Source organism: Gaeumannomyces tritici, assembly GCF_000145635.1.
Source record: "Gaeumannomyces tritici R3-111a-1 unplaced genomic scaffold supercont2.7, whole genome shotgun sequence".
NCBI classification, from domain to species: domain Eukaryota; kingdom Fungi; phylum Ascomycota; class Sordariomycetes; order Magnaporthales; family Magnaporthaceae; genus Gaeumannomyces; species Gaeumannomyces tritici.
In genome coordinates this window covers 2,197,520-2,219,199 of record NW_008804551.1, presented here as the reverse complement: position 1 = coordinate 2,219,199, position 21,680 = coordinate 2,197,520, and the positions used below count along the sequence as shown (strand labels likewise).

At 59.4% G+C, this 21,680-nt stretch overlaps 10 protein-coding genes and 1 non-coding gene across 11 annotated transcripts; 4 read left to right on the top strand and 7 right to left on the bottom strand.

The window, feature by feature from the left end:
• Window positions 1-82: 82 nt before the first annotated feature.
• On the bottom strand, window positions 83-1,437 carry GGTG_12041 (hypothetical protein; the record flags this gene model as incomplete). Its single annotated transcript, XM_009229934.1, has 3 exons — window positions 83-993; window positions 1,097-1,293; window positions 1,361-1,437. The coding sequence occupies 3 exons, from the start codon at window positions 1,435-1,437 to the stop codon at window positions 83-85; spliced, it is 1,185 nt and encodes a 394-aa protein (XP_009228198.1).
• Window positions 1,438-1,632: 195 nt separating this feature from the next.
• GGTG_12040 (hypothetical protein) lies at window positions 1,633-2,855 on the bottom strand. The gene is made up of 3 exons (XM_009229933.1): window positions 2,359-2,855; window positions 2,054-2,293; window positions 1,633-1,966 (listed from the first exon to the last, which is right to left on the bottom strand). The coding sequence occupies exons 1-3, from the start codon at window positions 2,804-2,806 to the stop codon at window positions 1,689-1,691; spliced, it is 966 nt and encodes a 321-aa protein (XP_009228197.1). The 5' UTR covers window positions 2,807-2,855; the 3' UTR covers window positions 1,633-1,688.
• A 422-nt stretch (window positions 2,856-3,277) lies between these two features.
• On the bottom strand, window positions 3,278-3,901 carry GGTG_12039 (hypothetical protein; the record flags this gene model as incomplete). The annotated part of the gene is made up of 3 exons (XM_009229932.1): window positions 3,278-3,342; window positions 3,569-3,610; window positions 3,799-3,901. The coding sequence occupies 3 exons, from the start codon at window positions 3,899-3,901 to the stop codon at window positions 3,278-3,280; spliced, it is 210 nt and encodes a 69-aa protein (XP_009228196.1).
• Window positions 3,902-4,771: 870 nt separating this feature from the next.
• GGTG_12038 (hypothetical protein) lies at window positions 4,772-5,493 on the top strand (the record flags this gene model as incomplete). Its single annotated transcript, XM_009229931.1, has 2 exons — window positions 4,772-4,956; window positions 5,178-5,493. 2 exons carry the CDS (start codon window positions 4,772-4,774, stop codon window positions 5,281-5,283), a joined length of 291 nt encoding a protein of 96 aa, XP_009228195.1. The 3' UTR covers window positions 5,284-5,493.
• Window positions 5,494-5,809: 316 nt separating this feature from the next.
• GGTG_12037 (hypothetical protein) lies at window positions 5,810-7,995 on the top strand (the record flags this gene model as incomplete). Its single annotated transcript, XM_009229930.1, has 2 exons — window positions 5,810-5,886; window positions 6,081-7,995. 2 exons carry the CDS (start codon window positions 5,810-5,812, stop codon window positions 7,993-7,995), a joined length of 1,992 nt encoding a protein of 663 aa, XP_009228194.1.
• On the bottom strand, window positions 7,972-11,389 carry GGTG_12036 (hypothetical protein). Its single transcript, XM_009229929.1, has 4 exons — window positions 11,371-11,389; window positions 10,758-11,011; window positions 10,505-10,664; window positions 7,972-10,450 (listed from the first exon to the last, which is right to left on the bottom strand). The coding sequence occupies exons 2-4, from the start codon at window positions 10,831-10,833 to the stop codon at window positions 8,596-8,598; spliced, it is 2,091 nt and encodes a 696-aa protein (XP_009228193.1). The 5' UTR covers window positions 10,834-11,011; window positions 11,371-11,389; the 3' UTR covers window positions 7,972-8,595.
• GGTG_12035 (hypothetical protein) lies at window positions 10,902-12,355 on the top strand. Its single transcript, XM_009229928.1, has 2 exons — window positions 10,902-11,649; window positions 11,701-12,355. Exons 1-2 carry the CDS (start codon window positions 11,219-11,221, stop codon window positions 12,080-12,082), a joined length of 813 nt encoding a protein of 270 aa, XP_009228192.1. The 5' UTR covers window positions 10,902-11,218; the 3' UTR covers window positions 12,083-12,355.
• On the top strand, window positions 12,314-14,935 carry GGTG_12034 (hypothetical protein). The gene has a single exon (XM_009229927.1). It carries the CDS (start codon window positions 12,419-12,421, stop codon window positions 13,967-13,969), a length of 1,551 nt encoding a protein of 516 aa, XP_009228191.1. The 5' UTR covers window positions 12,314-12,418; the 3' UTR covers window positions 13,970-14,935.
• GGTG_12033 (2-methylcitrate dehydratase) lies at window positions 13,981-16,264 on the bottom strand. Its single transcript, XM_009229926.1, has 3 exons — window positions 15,769-16,264; window positions 14,864-15,662; window positions 13,981-14,800 (listed from the first exon to the last, which is right to left on the bottom strand). The coding sequence occupies exons 1-3, from the start codon at window positions 16,078-16,080 to the stop codon at window positions 14,187-14,189; spliced, it is 1,725 nt and encodes a 574-aa protein (XP_009228190.1). The 5' UTR covers window positions 16,081-16,264; the 3' UTR covers window positions 13,981-14,186.
• A 320-nt stretch (window positions 16,265-16,584) lies between these two features.
• Window positions 16,585-16,666, bottom strand: GGTG_20240. Its single transcript has one exon. It is a non-coding gene; the product is annotated as a tRNA-Glu (tRNA).
• A 1,842-nt stretch (window positions 16,667-18,508) lies between these two features.
• On the bottom strand, window positions 18,509-21,678 carry GGTG_12032 (hypothetical protein). The gene is made up of 2 exons (XM_009229925.1): window positions 20,767-21,678; window positions 18,509-20,709 (listed from the first exon to the last, which is right to left on the bottom strand). Exons 1-2 carry the CDS (start codon window positions 21,542-21,544, stop codon window positions 18,728-18,730), a joined length of 2,760 nt encoding a protein of 919 aa, XP_009228189.1. The 5' UTR covers window positions 21,545-21,678; the 3' UTR covers window positions 18,509-18,727.
• Window positions 21,679-21,680: the final 2 nt, after the last annotated feature.

Here is a 21,680-nt window from a genome sequence, read left to right as displayed (position 1 = left end):
AAGCCCTGTATGCATCCTACAGCGCACCATCGCCACAATCCACCCAACCCCACAACAGCTGTCCCCTCCGTGCTCGCCCACGCTAACGATAGCCGCTATTCTCGTACCAGTCACGCATGTTCACACGCGGCACCTCGCCCGACACCTTGGTTCCACGGACGATGACGTCGTTCGACACGAACCCAACCTCCATCTCTCCCTCGAACTGGGTCAATCTCGCATCCGCAAACTTCAAGTCCCCCCACCAGTCGCCGCACTCGACCTCGCCCTCACCCGTCTCGTAGCCGCGCCAGTTGAGCAGGTAGCGGGTGTGGACGAACGGCTTTTTGCCTTCGCCGTCGCCTCCCTCAGCAGCAGCAGGCTCGTCCGCCTTCCAGTTCTCCCAAGGGTCCTCCTCGCTCTGATACGCGCCCCGGTGGTACCTGCGCCTCGGCCTCCGGTCCAGCGCGCGCGCGCACTTCCGGATCGCGGCGCGGTCGGTGCCGATGAGCATTTGGCCCTCGAGCACACCCAGATTGAAGTCGGCGACGTAGACACCAGGGACGTGGGTGGAGGGGGCCACGCGCAGCTTCATCTCGTCGATTTTGATGTCGTCCCACTCCTCCTCGATGCCGGCGCAACGGAGCTTGTAGGTGCCCACGATGGAGGCTGCCGAGGGGGCGTTGCTGCCGCTGGCAGTTGCTGCTGATTTGGCTGCTCCACCGCCGGTATGCTTCTGCACCCTGTCCAACCCCGACTTTTGGCGCCCGAGGGCCTTGCGCGCGGCGGCGTCGTCTATTCCGGCGGTTTCGGTCTTTACGACGACGCCGCTGCCGCTTCCGTGGGCTGCATTGCGGGCTTTGACGGCGGCTAGCTCGCGCGCGCAGAACGCGATGTCGTCAAGGCGCGCTGCACCGGCTGAGTCGCCGTCTGGCTCGGACTTGACTGAGGCGCTGCCCGGCGCCAGAATAGGATTCATTATATCTCTTTTTTTCTTTTTCGCAGCACTTCGGACTGTCAAAACCCCCACGGCGCGTTCAATGGAGAAATGTGGTATTGGAACGGGAAAGTTCGTTGGATATCGAGTTGTTGGGGGTTTGAAGCTAACGAGGCGCACAGATGTCCGCCTCCTGAAACCTCACGTGTGCCGACCCCCCTGTCTGGCAGTCCAGGGCGGCGCTGGAGCAGCCACAAGCGGTATTTCCAAGGACATTGTGGAGTGCCGGCTTTGGAGGAAGCGGCTCTCCGACCTGGCTGCCGGTGTCAGCGCCGGCGTCACTGGACACATCAAGGAGGCCCTCCGGAGCATGGAGGCTGCGGAGGTGGATATTGGTTTGTTCAGCGAATCGCACCGCCACTCAGCCCGGCCGAGCATTATTACCGAGGCCAAAACGGCCTCGCCCTACCAGACCCCCCGCGGCCGCCCAATCGACCCCTAGGCCCATAACGAAGATGCATTTTGTCAGCTGAGGGTTCCAACACCCAGCAGGCCTGCACCCAGAGCTTGGTGTAAAGGGGTTCAAGCCGGGTGGTCACCAGCACTATTCCTTGGGCACTTAAATGGTAACTTCATCGTTGCTTTTTTTTTTTGGTCCGAGCGATCTAGATACCCACCCAATGTGCCCTCGAACGGTTATGTACTGGCGCCACGTCCGCGCAAAGGCACTGATGTTGTCCTGTCAACTGCCCTCAATGCCTCCTCCAGCCATTTACTTCTTTCCCAGCGCGGCTATAATCTCGGTACTGTTGGTCAGAAAGCCGTTCAAGTCGGCATTGTACCTGACCATCTGCTCAGCGTACCAGGGGCTGATGGTGGCCGCGCAGTCGGGCACATAGACCATGTCGAAGCCCTTGTAGTAACCGTCCAGGAGCGTGCCCCAGACGCACTGGTCGCTGTTGACGCCGCCGATGAACAGCGTCGTGATGCCGTTTTCCTGCAGGAACAGCCCGAGCGGCGTCTGGGCGCCCCAGAGACCCGAGATGCGGTCTGGAGGACGGGGGTCAGCCGCTGCTGGGAGAAAAAAGAAAAAAAAAAGAAAAAGAAAAAAAAGAGGCATGGGGTGTGGGGGCTTACTCTTGTTAAAGTAGAAATCCGTCCCCTTCTCGACGCCCTGCACCATCTCGGCGTCCAGGTCCCCGTACGGCCTCGAGTTCCAGGCCCCCCGGCACAGCTTCTTGCCCAGCTGCACCGTCTTGCCGTCCGCGTCCGTCATGGAGCCCATGTCGGAGCAGAAGCTCGTGGCCCGGGTGTGGTCGTCAGAGAAGCCGTCCAGGTCGGCGGGCGGCGAGATTATCAGGTCGTGGTCGTCGAAGCCTGTCGACGAGTCAGCTTTTGCCATGGGCCGAAAGGGTTTGGATGGAGCGGCCGGGTGGGCTCACCCCAGTTAGTCCACAGGATCTTCATCCCGTTCTCCCGGAAGGCCCGGATCATGTTGATGGTGGGGCCGACGGCGTTGCGTCCGAGACTGGCGCTGGGGGTCATGTTGGGATGCAAAAAGAAGTTTTGCATGTCCACAATGATGAAAGCCGAGCGGCTCGGCTCGATTATGGCCGACTCGCGCTGCCCAAGCATGGGGATCGTTTTGGGGTTGGGGGTCGGCAGACGGGCGGACCGGGTGAGATCCCACGAAGATTTGCGCGACGTGTCGTTCTTGGACAGCAGGACCCAGTGGTTGTAGTGGTTCCCCATCAAAGCTAGGTCCGTCGAGTTGGCGTTGCCGGCGATGGCGTTGAAGGTGCTGTAGGTCCCGTAGACCTGGCCAAGGACGGGAGTAACTGCCGCGGCGAGAGCCACAGCCAAGGGCTGCCACGACGGGGAGAAACGCATGGCGAAGACCGGACCTGCTGTTTGCCGCAAAAATAAAAGAGTGGAAGCTGGAGGCGGTGGGTGAGGGAGCACTGAAATACCAGGCGGATGGCGGCGAGCGCTTCGGATTATGTATGCGTTGCCGACCTTGGCACCAGCCCGCACAGCAATGCAGGCGTATCCTGAGCCGCCGGACAGGCCAGTCATCTCATTGCATACACCCCGCGCAGCTTGACTTGTAGCTTTGCTGCAGAGACGGTACTGCTTTAGATTAATGGCTCACGTCCCTGAACCTCGTGGGTCGGCCACTGGCTACCACTGACTCCAATGCAACCCGGGCTCGCGAATGCTCCCGCGTTGGGAGCGGTCAATTGACTCGTCTTCCGGTCTCCGAGGGCCACCGCGCGGCCAGCCTGCACAACCGGCAAGGAACTCCCGCGCATGTGCATTACCATGGTAGGAAAACGGCCTGAATAGACTTCGACCCCTGGCTCAGGCGGTGGCCCCCTTTTCCTCCCAAGTGCCGTCCGTCACGGACATGTCGACAAGCATGAGCCCTGCGCAATGGCCAGAAGGTTTTAGGCACAGCCAAAAAGGGGCCATTCTCTGCACAGCTGGAGCAGCGCTGGCTCGACGCCGGGTATCCCCCCATGCTGCAAGGGTAGACGGCCAGCTGCGTGGGGTGACGAGGAGAAGAAGCGAGGAGCCGCGAGCCCGTGAGCTGCGATGGTTCCCAAAAGCAGGCGCCCATGCCGAACCACCGACTTCTCGGGAGACGCATACACAACAACGGTTGGACCGATGATGGGACGACGGCTTGTTGCCCTGTTGTCCCCCGTAAATTTCCCGAAGCGGACCGCTGCGCGCTTTTGATTCGACCATGCCCCTGGAAATGACTCCGCACCACCACGCCGTCATTGCGCCCCAGCGAGATAGGGTTAGGGTTGATCCAGCGCCAACAGCCTCAAGTCCACTTCATTCCTCCAGTTCTCGAAGCTCTCGCTGTCCCTCACCGCCTTCAAAATACGGCATGGGGCAAAGGTCAACCTTCGCCATCCGGGAGACAAAGCTTTGTGGCAGATTGACCCCCCATCGCTCCAAGTACTCCCTGGCCATTTCCCCAATCTGCCTAACCGTATCATGTCATCACTCGCCACGAATAAAGTCACCGCGGCGAGATGGACCTGGCCAAAAGGATATCACTCCACAAGCTTTGGCGGGCCTGCCGGATCGGCTAACCGCTTTGTACATGTTGACTCCTTGGGCCAGCAGACACCAAGCCAGATTGTAGCACGAGTGCCAGCTGAGGTGCTCGAAACCTCTTTCCGCGTTTGGGAATGTGTCCAACAACGGCCAGATGAAAGAAGTGGGCTCTACAGACTTGTCGCACATGGTTATTGTCACAAAGTGGACAGTGAATACTGTCGTGAGGAGGCCTCAGGCGTAGATATCAGCTGCCTGAGGCATCGGAAGAGCGGTCCCTCTGCCTGGAAGCGTATGACGTTTCCAGGCATCAGGAGGGAAGCTTAGTAAGCAAGGAGGACAAGGGAGTCACGTGTATATAAAGGGCAGAGGCCCCTACGGGGCCCTGCACTTCAGATCCTTTCCTCCTCAGAGCAAATCAACCGGAATAGCCTCACACCGTGCCTATCCCTTCTGCCTGCAACAGTTATGATCGCCCCATCTTGTTCGAGTTCGATTTAATTGTGTGCAAGAAGTCGAATCTGACGGGAAAAGCTAGGAATTGTCCAGCCAGCTCGCGGGGCTAATGCTGCAAGATCCGCGGGGGGCTGGTCGGACAGGCTGGGTGACAACTCGGCGGTATTGGACCAAGACACGGCGATGGCCTCTTTGGTTTTATCAAAGTGTACCACTCCGACCCGGCCCTTTCGGGTTTGGAACTGCAGCGTGTCAGGTAGCCAGTGACGCAAGGTAACGGCGCGGCATTCCGAGTCGACGCCCAAGAGCCTTCGTGTCCCGGACACGATGCTTGAGGAGGTGGCCTGGAACGGCGGTCCAGACATGAGATCCTTTGATGACAAAGTCCAGGATGCGCGGCTTCCCGAGCGCCGCGGCGCAGGCCTCGTTCCAAAATTGCAGTTGAAGCTCTGCAGGCAGACGGGCGAACAACGGGAAATGATGCACGCTGGTCTCGTTCTCCTCCAACTCTGGTACTGTTCTGACTGCTTGCCCGTCTTTCCAGCGCCATCCCCTCCCGGGAGACGTCGGGGGTTCTTTTTTTTTTTTTTTTTTTTTTTTGGTAAGGCCGGCTACGGCGGCGGTGACCTGGTCGCCCACCGCGGGCTCGTCCATGTCGAGGTGTTCATGAGAAAGCACGGGCACAGGCTCAATTCAACCTCCAACTTTTCTCCTTTCTTGGGCGCCGCCCCAGTTTTGGCGCCCGCGCTACGCCTACCCCGCTCGCTAGCGTGCCCGTGCGGCCAGGAACGCCAGGGTCGCCCCAGTCCGTCCAGGCGGGGGTCCTTCGGAAGGAGTGAGAGCAGTCCTTGAGACACGTACTTGTTGCAGAGTCGCCGGTTTAAAGGGCGCGCGTGAGATTTGCGACATAGGCACACATGCTGTCGACTTCCTGTTGACATCTCTGCTGCGTCATGCATAATTCTTGGCCACGTGGTAGCGTGCCCGGTTCGGGCAGGTCTGTTGGGGCCGCAGGGGTTTGCCCCCGCCGTCGCAATCCTTAATCTCAGGGGTACCTAGCATTTGCAAAAGAAGCGAGGGAACCCTGGGCGGAGATGGACTTCTCGTTACGGAAGTTGCCACGCTGCTTCGTACTCCACGATCTCGCCAGGTGATCGACGGTGACAATCTGCATCTGCACGCGTTGGGGGTGGGGCGCATGTTTGTATATGATGGACCTCGAGGGGCAGCCGTCGCTTGCATCTCCTACCCTCTCTGCCACGAGGGAACGAGATCCTTCGACTGCGTGCCCGCGACAATCTGCTCGGCGTCACGTCACACCCGTGCTCCTCGTCTTCCTGGTAGATCCCAGCCCCTCTTCAGACCATGAAGGCGTCCGGGTATCTGCTCTCAGGGTGCTACCTGATAGCCGCAGTCGCATCCACCGCCATCCCCTCCTCGGCGTAAGTTGATTGCTCCTGATTTCAAGCCGTCCGCGAGTCGTTCATTTCAAGGTGGGACCAGTCAAGGAACTACCTAGTAGTGTCTACACCTGCCCCAAGGAATCCCCGGAGTCCCCGACATGGCGCACCTGTTTAGAACGAGGAGTGATGCTCACGTTTTTCTCAGCACGCTAACCGTTGCCGCGATTGGACAGCCAAGGGGGACCTATACATGTTGAGGCGCGACAGACGGACAAGATCCTCGCGAGCTACGACTATGTCATCGTCGGCTCTGGACCTGGCGGCGCTCCCCTGGCCTCCCGTCTCGCCATCGCGGGCAAGAAGGTTCTCTTGCTCGAGGCCGGCGACGACCACGGCCTGTCCATTCCTTACCAAGTCCCCGCCCTCAACCTGCAGTCGACCGAGTACGGCCCCATGCGATGGGACTACTACGTCAACCACTACAGCAGCCTCGAGGCCCAGAAGAAGGACTCAAAGATGACGTACCGTGACAGCAACGGCAACCTGTATGTCGGTCTGAACCCTGCCGCGAACGCGCAGCCCCTCGGAGTCCTTTACCCGAGAGCCGGCGCCCTCGGCGGCTGCGCGGCCCACAACGCCCTCATCACCGTCTACCCCCACGCCAGCGACTGGAACCGCATCGCGGCCCTGACGGGCGATTCCTCATGGAGCGCCACCAAAATGCGCGAGTACTTCAAGCGCCTCGAAAGCGCCAGGTACATCCCCAACGGCATCATCGGCCACGGCTTCGACGGCTGGCTCACCACCAGCGTTACCGACCTGGGCCTCGTCATCAAGGACCTAAAGCTCCTTACCGTTATCATTTCGGCCGCCTCGGCCATGGGTAAAGGCTTTCTTGGCCTCATTTTGTCCACTATCGCCGGCCTCGGCCAGGTTCTTTTGAGCGATGTCAACGCCGGTACCCCCGGTCGCGACGCGGCCGAGGGCCTTTACCAGGTCCCCATTACCGTCAAGGACGGCGTCCGCGTGGGGCCCCGTGAATTCGTCCTCGCCACCGCCAACGCCAAGAACCCGGACGGCTCGCGCAAATACCACCTCGACATCAAGCTCAACACGCTCGTTACCAAGGTCCGTTTCGACCGCTCTGGCGCCACCCCGCGCGCTGTCGGCGTCGACTTCGTCTCGGGCAAGAGCCTGTACAAGGCCGACCCCCGCGCAGGCAGCTCCGCGTCCTCCTCGACCGCGGGCTCCGTCGCCGCGTCGGCCGAGGTGATCATCGCCGCCGGCGCCTTCAACACGCCCCAGCTGCTCAAGCTCAGCGGCGTCGGCCCCCGCGCCGAGCTCGAGTCGTTCGGCATCGACGTCGTCCTCGACCTGCCCGGCGTCGGCACCAACCTGCAGGACCGCTACGAGACCACCGTCATCGGCGAAACCAAGGACGATTTCGAAATCATCGCCGGCTGCACCTTCGGCCGCGGCAACGACCCCTGCCTGGCCAAGTGGCAGTCCGGCTCCGACCGCGGCATCTACGCCTCCAACGGCATCTCCATCGGCATCGTCAAAAAGTCCGCCACCGCCAACACGGCCGACCCGGACCTGTTCATCGCCGGCGCCCCCGTCGCCTTCCGCGGCTACTTCCCCGGCTACGCGGCCGACGCGACCGCCGACCGCAAGCACTGGTCCTGGATCACCCTCAAGGCGCACCCGGGCAACAAGGCCGGGACCGTCCGCCTCCGCTCCGCCGACCCGACCGACGTGCCCGTCATCGACTTCAACTCCTTTTCCCAGGGCGCCGACGCCGACCGCAAGGCCGTCGTCGAGGGCATGAAGCTGTCCCGCAAGATGTTCCGCGACGTCATCCCCATCGCCGGCGGCTTCACCGAGGTCTGGCCGGGCCCCAACGTCACCGACGCCGGCCTGGACCAGTGGGTCACCAACGAGGCCTGGGGCCACCACGCCAGCTGCACGTGCCCCATCGGCAAGGACGGCGACCCCATGGCCGTGTTGGATTCCAAGTTCAGGGTGCGCGGCGCCGAGGGGCTGAGGGTGGTGGATGCGTCCGTCTTCCCCGATATCCCGGGCTTCTACATTGCCGTGCCCATCTACATGATCAGTGAGAAGGCTGCCGATGTCATTCTCGGGAAGTAAAGGCTGGGTCTGGGTGTCATTTCGGGGGGTTGTAATTATAGGGGCTTGGGATTTGAATAATGTCATTCGTTTTTCTGAACTCTCACGTGTCTCGTCTCGCATGTCTCGTGGAAGGGGCGCTTCGGCCAGCTGCCCGACTCGGTGGACGTCGGTGCCGTTGGTGCCATACAGCGTCAACATGGCCAGCAACAAAGGTTAACGCGCCTCGCAGGGCCACGCAACAAGACCGTCTCGGCCGCCACAGCGCCACTTCACCGCCAAGGTCCGTCCCAACCGGGCACAGCGACAAGATCAACATCCACTTCGTCGCCCGCTTCTCGCGCGCCGCCCAGCCGCCCAAGCCGACCCTGCTCGCGACCAAGTAGGTACACTCCCGCCACCCTGCCCTATCACGTCACCATCCGCCTCCCTCCCGGGCTTCTTCCTTCTCCGGCCCGCCGCCGCCGCCGCCGGACCGCGACTTCGACATCGAGGCCGTGGTGCGCGTCGTGGACGGGCCGATGGTGTCTGCCCTCGGCTTCGGCACCGCGGGCTACCACTGTCAGGGCGGCGACATCGGCTCGCTCGTCTGCCACATCCTGGCCGCGGCGCGCTGCTCAACTACATGGCTATGCAAGAGCCGCCGCCGCTTCCGCCTTCATTATTCTTGCTCCAATCGGCGACCGCAGCAAGCGATATAACGGTGCTTGGGTGGTCTGGACCCAGAACCTGCTGCCGACGCTGTGCACAATCTTTCATCAGGCCCAAGGCGACTTCACCGCGACCCTGCTTGTTCAATGTCCACGCCAGGCTGTTCATTCTCGTCAGCGTAGTGTGATGGTCGGGCCCGAGTTTGGTTTTGGAAGTTTCGAACACTTCCACTTGCAGCTTTTCAGCCTCCTCCAGCCGGCCTTGCGCGTAATAGGTCGATGCCAAGTCGGCCATACTTCCCATTGTGATGAAATGGTCGGCCCCAAATTTGGCTTTGCCAGCTTCGAGCACTTCCACTTGTAGTTCTTCGGCCTTTTGCAACCGGCCTTGCGCGTAGAGGGTCTCTGCCAAGGCGGCCATGCTCGTCAACGTGGTGGTATGGTCTGTCCCGTGTTTGGCTTTGCTGGTCTCCACCACCTCCATTAGTATCAATTCTGCTTCCGCCCATTTCTCCCTCCTGATGGCAACCTCGGCCAGAATGCGCGTCACATCCAACGTCCATTCGTTGTTCTTTCCTAATCTCTCGGAGCTTCTTTGGGCGTTTCGCAACATTCGATCCGCGGTATCATAGTTGCCCTGGATGTAGGCATACCATCCGCCACCCCGCATAAGTACTTCCCACTCCCACGCCTTCGCCTCGGGTGGCCCGTGGTATTCGGCGGCTTTGACGTGGGCAAAAAGCTGCCGGCACTGTTCCCATGCTTCCCAGTTTCTGGCATAGCCATTTGGGAACGCCGCTGCCAGTCGTTTGATAAACCTTTTGTGGGATTTGTCTTTCTGCCCACCGGATTGCTTCAGCCACATCCTCGTGGCCAGCTGCACGAGCGCGTGCATCTCGAGCGCTGTGTTGTTCTCGGTCATGGACAAAAGACAAAAGCTTCGCAGCATTGCGACATCTGCTTCGAATTCGTCATCTTGCTCCGAGGTGGCTTGCGGTGTGCCAGATGCACAATCCGAATCTCGCTGCACACCTCGCGAGTTGCCCGGCTTCAAAAGCGACAGAGGGATCCCCTGTCGGTCAAAGAAGCTCATCAGAGATAGGAGATCGGCGGCAGAAGATCTGTGCGAGCGGATATGATCGAATGAGATCTGCCAAGTTGTGAGGATGGCGTTTGATGCGGCGCCATCCCGTCGGAACTCAGCCGCGTCGTGTGTGAGAAGACGATTCCGCCTATGGTCATCGCTGAGAAAGTCTCCCAGGTATTTTTGGACCGAGCTTGTCGGTGTCGCTTGGATGTAAGCCGCGGCCTGGCTGATGGCAAGAGGAACACAGTCCAGCTTCTGTGCCAGCGTCTCTGCCGCTTCCGGATTGCCGAGTTGGCCCAGTCTGTTCTCCAGGAGGCGGAGCGCCTCAGCCACGCGCATGGGCCCAACTTCAATGATGTCCATATAGCTCCCTGTGAGCTTGAACCCCACATCCCGGTTGCGGGTCGTGATGACGATGGACCCATTCGGGCTCTGCGGGAGATAGCTTGCCAAAGTTTTGGCGTTCCCATCGCTCCTTGGCTGGCACAGCGTGTCGCTGTCATCGGCGCTGTCCAGCACGATGGTCCACCGGCCGTTCCGGTTCTGCGACAGCCAGCTGTGCACAAGCTTTGGTATATTCGCATCGGGTTTGTTCCGGCCGGGCAGCTTGACGGTATCGGCGATGTCTCGGAAGCCCTCCTCGGCGCGAGCTTGGGTGGCGGCGTGGATCCAGAAGATCCAAGAGTCAGGTGTTTGTTCGGAAATCCGATAGGCAAGCTCGATGGCCAGCTGCGATTTGCTGCTTCTAGTTAGCTTCCTTGTTTCCAGCAGCTTCGATACAGGGTCGTCATACCCAATGCCGCCCAGACCGCAAAGAGCCACTCGACCGGCCGGCTCTGAACACCTCTTCTGGAGCTGGCCGAGGATATCTCCTCGGTTTACGAAATCGCGGTCGCGGGAGAAAGGGATGCTCGCGAATGGGCGCGGGGGCGTTTCCGGCCTCTCTGGTGCAGCTGGAGATGTCAACCGCCGACATTAGCACTGCTCGTTTGTTCTAAGCCTCCAGCGGGCATATCCGCAGATGGTAGATGGGCGGCGTCGCTGACCCTGTGTGAAGTAAGCGTTCCCGAAAATCTGCCCCACTTGCATGCCCCTGTTCTTGGATCCGAAAGTGACCTCCATCGTGTCGCTGGCCTACGGATAGGTGCAGAACATTCTTGTTTGCAGGAGTGCCTGGTAGGTAAGGTGGTCCAAGTTTCGATGGTGGGTTGCGAAAGCGTGGGAATGATCCAGGGGCGCCGATGTAGCCTGCCTTCCCCTCAGCGTCGCCAAGGAGCAGCAGCATCAGCTCCTCTTGCAGCTGCACGTGATTTACGCCCGGTCAGCCAGGGGATACTGCTTCAGGACCGGGTTTGTATTGGCCCAGAGTTTGCTTGTCCTTTGGTCGCGGGGCGGGCGTCGAAAGGCTGCGGTGAAAAGCAACCCAGACCCCAAACCGTCTCGCCGCGTGTTGCCCGCTTCATTGGATTCTTCCCAAGCCCGAGCTTTGCACCCTCGCAACATCGCAATGGACCCCTTCAGCATCACCGCGGGCGTTGTGGGCATCGTCGGCCCAACGCTCCACTGCGTAAAGCTGCTGGCTGATGACATACAGAAAATTATCGGCGCGCCTGACACCCTCAAGGCACTCACCGAGGATCTAGAGTTCCTTAGGCTTACCCTCGTCTCGGTCAAAGACATTACGACTCCCCAGTGGAAATCCCTAGGGGAGCCGGTTGTCAAGCAATCCGAGGCTGCGATAGCCTCCTGCAAGGACTCCTGTGACACTTTCCAGGCCTCCCTCAAGCACTGGACCAGACACAGCAAAGATGACGGGACGCTGTCCTGGCGCGACCGCACAGCCCTCGGCCTCTACAGAGACGGCCACGTCAAATCCATGTCGGGTCAGCTGAAGAGCTGCTGTTCCGCGTTGTCTTGCGTGTCCAACGTTGCGACGCTGTAAGTCGAGACCCGCTTGGCGCCAAAGAGGACAGACACTGAGCGTCTCAGGCACGCCTCCCTCCAACAGACCCAAGCGACCGAGGCGATCCAAACGACGATATCGACCAAGGAGGCCGCCATCGCCGATGCGCTTGCGGCAATGGACGAGCAACTCGGCCAGATGAACGACAAGCTGGTAGCGCTTTGCCTCTCGAGACCGGCTGAGGGCGAGACGGACGCCGACAAGACCAGTGCCACCAACCAGGTCGCGATGGAGCGCAAGGCCATGGGCGAGTCTCGCCAAGTGCTCGAGGAGCTGCTTTCGGTTGTCCAGGCAGCGGCGCAAAGTGCGAGCGGAAGCCAGGGTGTTACGGTGACTTTTGGGAGCCACAACTCGGGCCAGCAAATCGGAACAAGCCACGGCTCCGTCGTGTTCAACGCAAAGGCGTAGGGGCTGGCTACGTTATATCGCTTGTATCTGTGTCTGTTTGTTTCGCCATCAATAGCGTCCTAATCTAGGTGTCTCGACCGAGCCTGCCATGTCTCAACCATTCCCCCACAACTGGCAGGGTCGCTTACAGCAATCACCCCATGTATAAGCGTCTCGCAGGAAGACCCTGTTTTATGTGCCCATCCCATCGCCGATCCTACCTTTCCTTACGTACAGGCTTCCATGCCGCCAAGTAAGTGAGGGGCACAGTACAAATGCGCATCCAAGACCCCAGACAGAGGGTGCGAGGCCAGACGACAGCCAACCACCCAACCCACCCGCTACACCCGAGTCAGAATGATGAGTGGACACAAGGAAAGCGAACAGTTCGACTACATCGTCGTCGGCTCCGGCTCGGCGGGCAGCGTCGTGGCCAGCCGCCTGACCGAGGACCCAGCCGTGCGGGTTCTCGTGCTCGAAGCCGGGCCGCCCGACGACGACGCCAACATCCACCGGCCGTCGGGCTGGCCCGCCACCTTCAAAACAAGCCTCGACTGGGCCGTCGAGACGGTCCCGCAAAAGCACGCCGCGGGCCGGTCGCACTACCTCCCCCGCGGCAGGACGCTCGGCGGCAGCTCGTCGCTCAACGCCATGATCTACGTGCGCGGCGCCCGCGCCGACTACGACGCGTGGGCGTACCTGGGCAGCCCCGGCTGGTCGTACGACGAGGTGCTTCCGTACTTTAAAAAGTCCGAGGACCACGAGCTGGGGGCTAGTGAACATCACGGCGCGGGCGGGCCGCTGCACGTCGCGGTGCTCAAGAACGTCAACCCCGTCTGCGCGGCCGCGGTCGAGGCATGCAAGGAGATTGGCCTGCCCTTCACCGACGACTGCAACGGCGACCAGATGCTGGGCGCCAGCTACGTGCAGGCGACCGTCACGCCCGACGGGAGTCGCTGCAGCACCGCCCGCTGCTTCCTGCGCCCGGCCCTCGAGCGCGGCGGCAACCTCGCCGTCTACTCGGGCGCGCACGCGCACAGGGTGCTGTTCGAGGGCACGCGTGCCGTCGGCGTCCGCTACGACAAGGACGGCGCGATGCACGACGCGTTCGCATCGCGCGAGGTCATCGTGTCGGCAGGCGCCATCAAGTCGCCGCAGCTGCTGCAGCTGTCGGGAATCGGCAACGCGGGGGACCTGCGCGCGCTCGGCATCGACGTCGTGGCGGACCTGCCGGGCGTGGGCGAGAACCTGCAGGACCACGTGCTGGCCTCGGTGATATACGAGGGGAAACAAGCCATCCCGCCGCCCGAGAACCAGATGCTCGAGAGCCAGCTGTTCTGGAAGAGCGACCCCCGCCTGGTCGCGCCCGACCTGCAGCCGCTCTTCATGCACATCCCCTACTACCCTCCCTCGTTCGAGGGCCCTGCCAACGCATACACGTTGTGCGCGGGCATTGTGCGGCCCGCGAGCAGGGGGTCCGTGAAACTGGCGAGCGCCGACCCGGACGCGCCGCCGGCCGTCGACCCGAACTACCTGGCGCAGGCGGCCGACGTGGAGGCGCTGCTAGCGGCGGTCAAGCTGTGCCGCCAGGTCGGCGAGGCCGAGGCGCTGGCGGGCTGGCGCGCGCGCGAGGTGCTGCCGGGGCCCGAGGTGCAGACGGACGAGCAGCTGCGCGACTATGTCCGGCGCGCCTGCGTGACGTACCACCACCAGGCCGGGACTTGCAAGATGGGCGTCGACGCCATGGCAGTTGTGGACCCGGAGCTGCGAGTGTACGGCGTGACGGGGCTGCGCGTGGTGGACGCGTCCATCATGCCGCTCGTCGTGTCGGGGAACACAAACGCTCCCAGCATCATGATTGGGGAAAAGGGGGCAGACATGATTAAACAGAGCGCTGCGGGTGCTTAGGGGGTGGGGGTGATACGACGGAGCTATGCAGCGTGCGCGTATGCTGTGATACGAGAACTTTGAAAAGACATGCCTTTTTGGCAGATACATCGGTATTTCCAAAAGTCGCACCTTATATTTTTTCCATTCCCGTCGTAGAACAGCGGTCGTGGCTCATCTATAGTATAGAGTAAGAAAATCCTCCTCCCAGTTTTATACTAACCAGAGGATAGATATTTTACACAAACTTGCTCTTCTCGACGACGTACAGATCGACGTACTCGTCGACCGACATGGACTCGAGCTTCTTGCCGTCCATGCCGAGGTCGATGAGGTTCTGCACCTTGTCGGCTGGGTAGTGGGCATCGAGATGGCGCTTGTATTTGGCCAGGATCTCGGGCTTGGCCTCCTCGCGGCGGAGGCGGTGTCCCAGGGGCGCCTCGACAACGATCTCGTCCAGCACCGTGCCGTCCTCAAGCTCGACAGTCAGGGCGTTGGCGATGGTGCGCTGGGCCGGGTCGTGGTAGTCGGCTGTGAACTTGGGGTCCTCGACACAGCGGATCTTCTGGCGCAGCGACTCGACGAGGGGCGACGTGGCGGCCTCGGAGCCGTCGACGTAGTCGGTCGCCGTTAGACGACCGTAGACAAGCATGACGGAGCACATGTACTGGATGCAGTGGTCGCGGTCGGCAAAGTTGTCCATGGGCTTGAACTGCTTGTCGATGATGCGCACGCAGGCCTCGTGGGTGCGGCACGTGATGGCCTTGATGTCGGCGGCCGACTTGCCGCGGGCCTTGAGGAGGGCGTGGATCTTTTCGCAGCACTCGATGGCGGTCTGAGAGTGGAACTCGGCTAGAGTTAAATGTTAGCGGGTGTATAGAATGGACAGGAGAAAGGAGCGGCCAGGCAACATACCAGGATACGACACCTTGAAAAGCACATTCTCCATGACGTAGCTGCCGTAGGGCCTCTGGAACTCAAACTTCTTGCCCTTGAACAGGACGTCGTAGAACCCCCAGACCGGAGCGGAAAGGACAGTGGGCACGCCCGTCTCGCCGCGCAGGACCTTGAGGGCCAGGTTGACGGCGCGCTGGCAGGCGTCGCCGGCGGCCCACGACTTGCGCGACATGGTATTGGGGGTGTGGCGGTAGGTGCGCAGGGACTGGCCGTCGACCCAGGCCTGGGTGACAGCGTCGGCCGTCTGCTTCTCCGAGAGGCCCAGCATCTTGGAGACGACGGCGGTGCTGGCGACCTTGACGAGCACGACGTGGTCCAGACCGACCTTGTTGTACGAGTTGAGCAGGGCCAGGCAGCCCTGGATCTCGTGGGCCTTGATCATGGCCTCGAGCACGTCGTGGACGGTAAAGATGCGGCCACCGGCGACGGGCTTGGTAGTGGAGCCTGGGGCGGCGGCGGCGCGGTTGGTGCGGGTGGCCCAGTCGGCGACGGCCAGAATGGCACCCAGGTTGTCCGAGGGGTGGCCCCATTCGGCGGCGAGCCAGCAGTCGTTGTAGTCGAGCCAGCGGATCATGGCGCCGATGTTGAAGGCGCCGTTGACGGGGTCGAGCTGGAAGGGCGTGCCGGGCACGCGGGTGCCGTGCGGCACCACGGTGCCCTCAACCACGGGGCCTAGCAGCTTGGCGCACTCCTTGAAGCGCAGGCCCTCAAGGCCGCAGCCCAGCGTGTCGAGCAGGATCCATCGTGCCGTGTCGAACTGTGTTTGGTGATGGCGGTTAGCCTCGGTTCAGCTAGCGTGCCCCAACAAATCCAGTGCGGGGTTTCGCCGTTAGAGCGGCCGTGCGCAATCTCTCGAGACCTACAGCCAATTCCGAGTCGACGGCCGTGTTGTGGACGTAGCTGGCAATGTCCGAGATCTCGGGATCGTAAGCGGGCGACGACATGTTGGCGGGGGCTGAGGACTGGCGGGGGGCAGAGGTCGAGAAGGCTGAGGAGGTGGAAGAGGAGGGGCGGGCGTGTGTGGTGGAGCGCAGGGCGGGCGAAGATGAGGAGCAGCTCTGCGACGTGGCGGCCAGCGTCAGGGGCGCCGAGGAGCGGAGGTAGCTTCGCTGTTGCTGCTGCGAGATGCGGAGAGTCCGTCCGGCGGCGCGGAGAGTCCTGTTGACGGCCGACATGGTAGCGCTGGGGTTTGGGGCAGAAAAATCAATTCAGGTCCATGATGCGAGCTCCCCCCAAGCCCTTATTTAAGTATCCAGCCAAGGGGTTGCCTCGGCTCAACGCGGCCGCCGCACAGCTCTCGCAGGGGTTCTTTCCACGCTGGAGATCTGAGCTTGCCCCATCCAGGGCTCGACACGGGCCTCCTGTGGCCTGGGGAGAAGTGTGGGGTTCGATTTACCGAGGGGCTCGTCTTCCCCGGAAGGGAGCTACCTCATTTGTGCCTGTTCCGACCTCGGCTCACATTTTACTCGGGCCTTCACAAGCAGTTGGTAACTCGTCGACGAGGCGGAAACATCATTCAAGGCCCCGAGTTCCCTTTGGCCATCAAATGTTATGGGCCGCGCAAGCCAAAACAGTAACAACAGCGCATCAAAAGTGGAGGGTTTAGAATGGAGGCTAAAACATGGGCTCAAAAGGGGCAAAAGACAAAAGATTGACGCATCTAAATGATGCTATTCTGACTCCGATACGGGGAATCGAACCCCGGGCTCGGCAGTACTCAATTTTGAGAGTGCCGGATGTTAGCCACTACACCATATCGGATGGGTGTTTTCTTGTGTAAAAGTGCGCGAATGTGAGGATATATGGGTGGAGGCCGCCCCACATGGTGTCCTCCTACAGTCGGAGGACAAAAATACCGAGGAACTTCAAAATTTAGCATTACACGCAAACAAATGCACCCAATTCAACCCCCGACTGCACCACCAATTCTACTTCAATTTACTTGCTTTTTTAATATGTTGTAAAGCGGAAATTGTTCAATAGAAATGCACTATCCTAATACTTCGTGTACCACCCGTTTGCATCGATAACGGCCTGGAGTCGCTGCCGCATGGAAATTACCAATTGTTTCAGCACCTCCTTTTTAACCTCTTCCCACGCTTTAACCGCTGCCTGGATAAGTAAAGTGCGTAATTTTTTTAATTTGGGAAGCTAAGCTAATTTAGGGTAACGTTTGTGAATCGCCGCTTTTATTATAGCCCAAAGGTTTTCGATAAGGTTAAGGTCCGGTGAGTTGGCAGGCCAATGCACCAATTTAACCCCGTGCAAAGCGGCCCAGGCCTGCAACCATTTTTGGACTTTAACTGCCTGGTGCGTAGGGGCGTTATCTTGCATAAATACCGTGCCTGGAGAGCATATTGTAGGTAGGTTTTTTTGCAAGCAATTGAGCACAGTCCGGCTAGAAACCCTTCCCTTTTTGGAGGCCAGATTACCATGCATTGCGAAAAGAGTGCTGCGAATGTGCTACCCAAAAGCCCCCTAAAACATTTGGCCATATTTGGTAAGCTTCTCTTTGGGCTAAACATGCTTGGGCTGTAATCTTTCGCTTTAACAGTTAAAATTGGGAAAGTTAGGCCAGTTTAAATCCAGGGTATATAACCAGGGGCCGATTTACATTTTTGCACTACACGTGCTTTGTGCGATCCCCGTCACCACGCACGATAATCGATTCGTTGGAAAAAACCCATTGCTTCCAGGCTCGTAACGGTTGATCGACAAAGCGCTTAGCAAATTTTAAGCGGTTGCGGGCATTTTCTGTTGTTAATTTGGGCCTTCGAAGTGCAAGCCTCCTTTTAAACCCATGCTTTAAAAGGGCACGCTTTAGGGTGCGAAAGCTGCACGTTAAATTGCAGGAACGAAGTAGCTTTTCAGGTAAGATAAAAAGGAATCGACGGATTTGTGCAATAACGATTTGCACGTCGTTATCGGATAACGCACGGGGGCGCCCGGGGCGTGGACGTAAAGTAGCTGATTTTTGATGTTGGTACCGCGACGCGATTCCATAGATGCTTTTGTAAGGAACATCGTATTTTTCCGCTAGCAATTTGCGCGATGTGCCCAATTTATATTCCGTAGCAATTTTAGTACGTTTATGAAGGCTATATTCACCCAACGGATTTTCCGGCCCTCGTTTGGGCATGTTGTGGGTGTTGAAAGTAAAAGGGTTAATGTTGTTGTGTCGAAAAAAAACGCGCAAAAAAAAATTTCCTCGGTATTTTTGTCCCCCCACTGTAGCGTTTGCCCCGGTGGTTTGTGGGCTTCAGCTCACTCCCACTAGAAACTCTCCCACCTCGACGGCAACGAACCAGCAAGGCCGTCCTGCGGGAGCCAATACACATCCAAGAAAATGATCCAATTCCTTGTCCTAAAACAGGCAGAATAGGTCGGCATTACCGTCTTTGCATTGCACATGGGAATCACCCCCAATACGGATGACTTTGGTCAAATCGCTTGCCCACTCACTGTCCATGAGAATGACGACACACTGGATAGGATTCTGGCTGGTAGGTGGACGCTAGACCGAAGGCTGTACCAACACGCTGCTATAGGGTCCGGTCACAGCCTGTACGGCTCCGTACTGTGTTCTAGTCCGTGCGCTTACGTGGGGGCACAAATGAGTACGAATTGAAGCAAGATATAAGGTCGGTATACTTCTCGGTTATCAGATAGTCAAGGCAAGGAAATGAGGTCAAGGTAGAGAGGAAAGGAAAATAAAGAGGGCGAAGTATGGGAAGAAAGCGGGCAGCCTCCTACTCTGGGGCTTTCTTTCCATGCAACACACTCTGACCAGACGTCTGTCGGGTATCTGCGTAGGGACTTGGCTCAAAAGAGCTCGATGGTTTCCTTCTCAGCCCCAGCAAACAGATCCAATCCCCCGTCACGGCCCTGGCAGCTAAACCAGCCGACGCGCAGGTATCCGCGGTCCCGTCCCGGCGCCGGGCAGATGATGATGCCCCAGCAGTCCCTAATCGTGCCCTGGGCCTCGCTCAGACAGGCGGCGCAGCCCGCCGACGCTGTGGCTTGGTCCAGGTCGCCGTCGTCGAAGAAGGCGTCGGCGACGTCGTACCTCTCGTAGAATCTCCGGCATTGAATCTCCCAACTGATTTCCCTGGCTTCTTGCTCTTCCTGGGTGAGCTCCCTGTCGAGGGGCCAGATCTGGTCTTCGTGCTCCTCTCTGACGAGAGGGGACTTGATTTCCGGGCCTGACCACTGCCTGGGGCAGCAGCTGGACACCAGGAGAAGCCGGAGCGTGCTCTCGAGGTCGGCTTGGGCAGCGTCTTCTTGGGCCTGGTGCTCGAGCTCGACGGGCGTCAGATCTTGCTCGGGAGGTAATGGGGTCCAACTGTGGACAGGTTGCCAGTCCGGTTCCAGGCGGACTATACACCCATTGCTGAAGCGCTTGTAGTGGAAGGGTCCGCGTGGATAGGCGAAAAACCCTGCTTGAGGCGTAACGGCCCTGCCTGCCACCAGAATAGAGCCCCCCTTCATAAGACGACCGTATGGGTTGTTTCCATCGACACGGATGCGCGATTGGATGACGTCCATCTCGCCTCGCATGTGTGACCGCGTCCGGCACTTGAGCCCCTCGTAGATCTCGTGGTGCCGGATGACGCGGCGGCTTGCCCAGCTCCACGATGGTGCGCACTCGGACCTGCCCTGGCCTCTTGCGAAGGAGGCAACAAGAATTGCCAGACTCTGTCGACGCGTATAGTCCATGAACAGCAGCCCCATATGGAGGTCCGCCTCCCAGAGGCCTGCCAGGAACCGGTCTTGTAACTTGGCCGCGAAGATTCTGGAGATTCCCGAAAGTCCCGGTAGGACATCCCGGTCATCTGTCCATTTCTTATCTGTCATAAAATCAGGGAGGAGCTGGCACCATTTGTGCAACAGATGTTGTTTGTCGTTGTTGCCAATGTGCATGGTGAAGGCTGAGGAAGGGTTCCAAAAGCGACCAACACCACCAGCATCGCACGAAAGACTCTCACGCGTTCCGTTCTCGCAGAAGACCTGGTCTCCGACCTGTACATGAACCATTTCGTCCCCAAAAATGGCCTTTCTGGGAGATAGAAGCTTTTCCTGGAAGACCCAACCCCTGGAATTCCATGGTGAGACGACCGTGTCCCAGTGGAAAAATGAAGTTTCGCCCGGTTTTGAGAGATGACTCTGAAGCCCGTCGATGCGGCCCCTGCGACTAAAGGGCTTGAGTGTTAGTTTGACCCAGCGGTGCGGCAAGATTGGGGATTTGTGTCCGATGTTTCTGATGCGGGCCCTTCTGTTTTTCGTGTGCAAAAAGCCTTCACGGCATGTCGAGGACTGCATAGCGCAGATGGTCACCCATGAGCTCTGAAAGATTTGACCCATGTCGCGACTTTGCTCCTCCCAGTCCCGAAGGCAGCCTTGTACGATGCAGAGGGCATCAACCCAAAGGTAGCGGACACGGAGCAGGCGGCAAACATGGACCGCGTCTTTGACAACTTGGGGCAGGGCATCCATGGAGATGTACGCGCAGTGCCGCTTGATGGTTTCGGGCGTTGTCATCAGCTGCCAGGGGGCATCTTCGGGAGGGCCCCAACAATAGCTCAGAGCGGCGTATGGCACTGGCTCCTGGCTGGAGTTGAGACTTATCACCAAGCGGAGATCTGATTTCGACTCGAGCCCGAGGTCGATGAGCCGTTTTGGACGGAACCCGGCGATGCGATTATCCTGGGGCTTCCCGAGGACACGCCGGAGGAAGCTGACATTGTGGTCGCATAGAACCTCGTCTGTGCCCGCTGGGTAGATGCCAATGCTGCTCAGTTCTGAGGCTTGTATTGCTCGTGTTAGCTGGTATGCTTTCGAAATCATGTTTTGGGCCTGCTTACCGCATGTCTCTGCTTCTTGCTCAGCACAAAACCCTGCTATCGGCCGGTCCCAACTTATCCCCTTGCTGTCATGCATCCGCTCATACATGGGATTCTGGTTGACAGTGCCGGCAAGCGGATTTGCATACAACTGAATACCTCGAAGTTCGAACTTCAATGGGGAATCCAGGTATGCAACCTCATATGCGAGCCAAAACTGAGTTCTCGGGTCCGTAGCCGACTTGGTCGGTTGGTCTATTACACTTTCGTGAAGAGCCGAGCAGAGGGAGCAGCCGGTTCGGGCGCGATGGCGCAATGCCGGAAATTCAGGCCAGTCGTCAACGATACAAAGGTACGAGAAGGTGTAGTAAGGCCACCGGCCCAAGCCTATGGGGTCATGCACAACGCTCTCTGGGTTGGCAAGGGCCCGCTCGAGAATCCAGTTGCAGTACTGGCAGACGGGGGCGGCGTCTCGCGGTGCCGGTGGGCTGCAGAGGTCCGGGAGTTTGAGCGCGCGGAACAAGAGCGCCTTTAGTCGGCAAACCTGATCGGGCATGCGCCGAAAGGCCTTTTCTATATTAACGAGGTCGACGAAGTAGCCATTCACGTTCAAAGGATTTGCGAGAGCCACCGCGGCTAGGGCCTCGAGCGCTTCAATCATTCTGACTGATGCTTCGTGGTCGAACGGCTCGCTTCTAGACTCGATCGTGTCGGCGAGCTGGTCCGCCTTGGACTGTAGCGCCAGAATCTCGGCCAACTCAAAGGGCGGTCCGCTTATTGCTGCCCTTAGGTGCTCCATTGGGAAGAAAACTACACGACCTCTGGCGGGGAGTGATGATTCAAATGCCTTCGTATATTGAGGGATTGGGATCTGGAGCCTGTCGTCCTTTCGAATGCGTGACGGAAGGTGGGCGTGAGATGAGGTGAGGGGTATA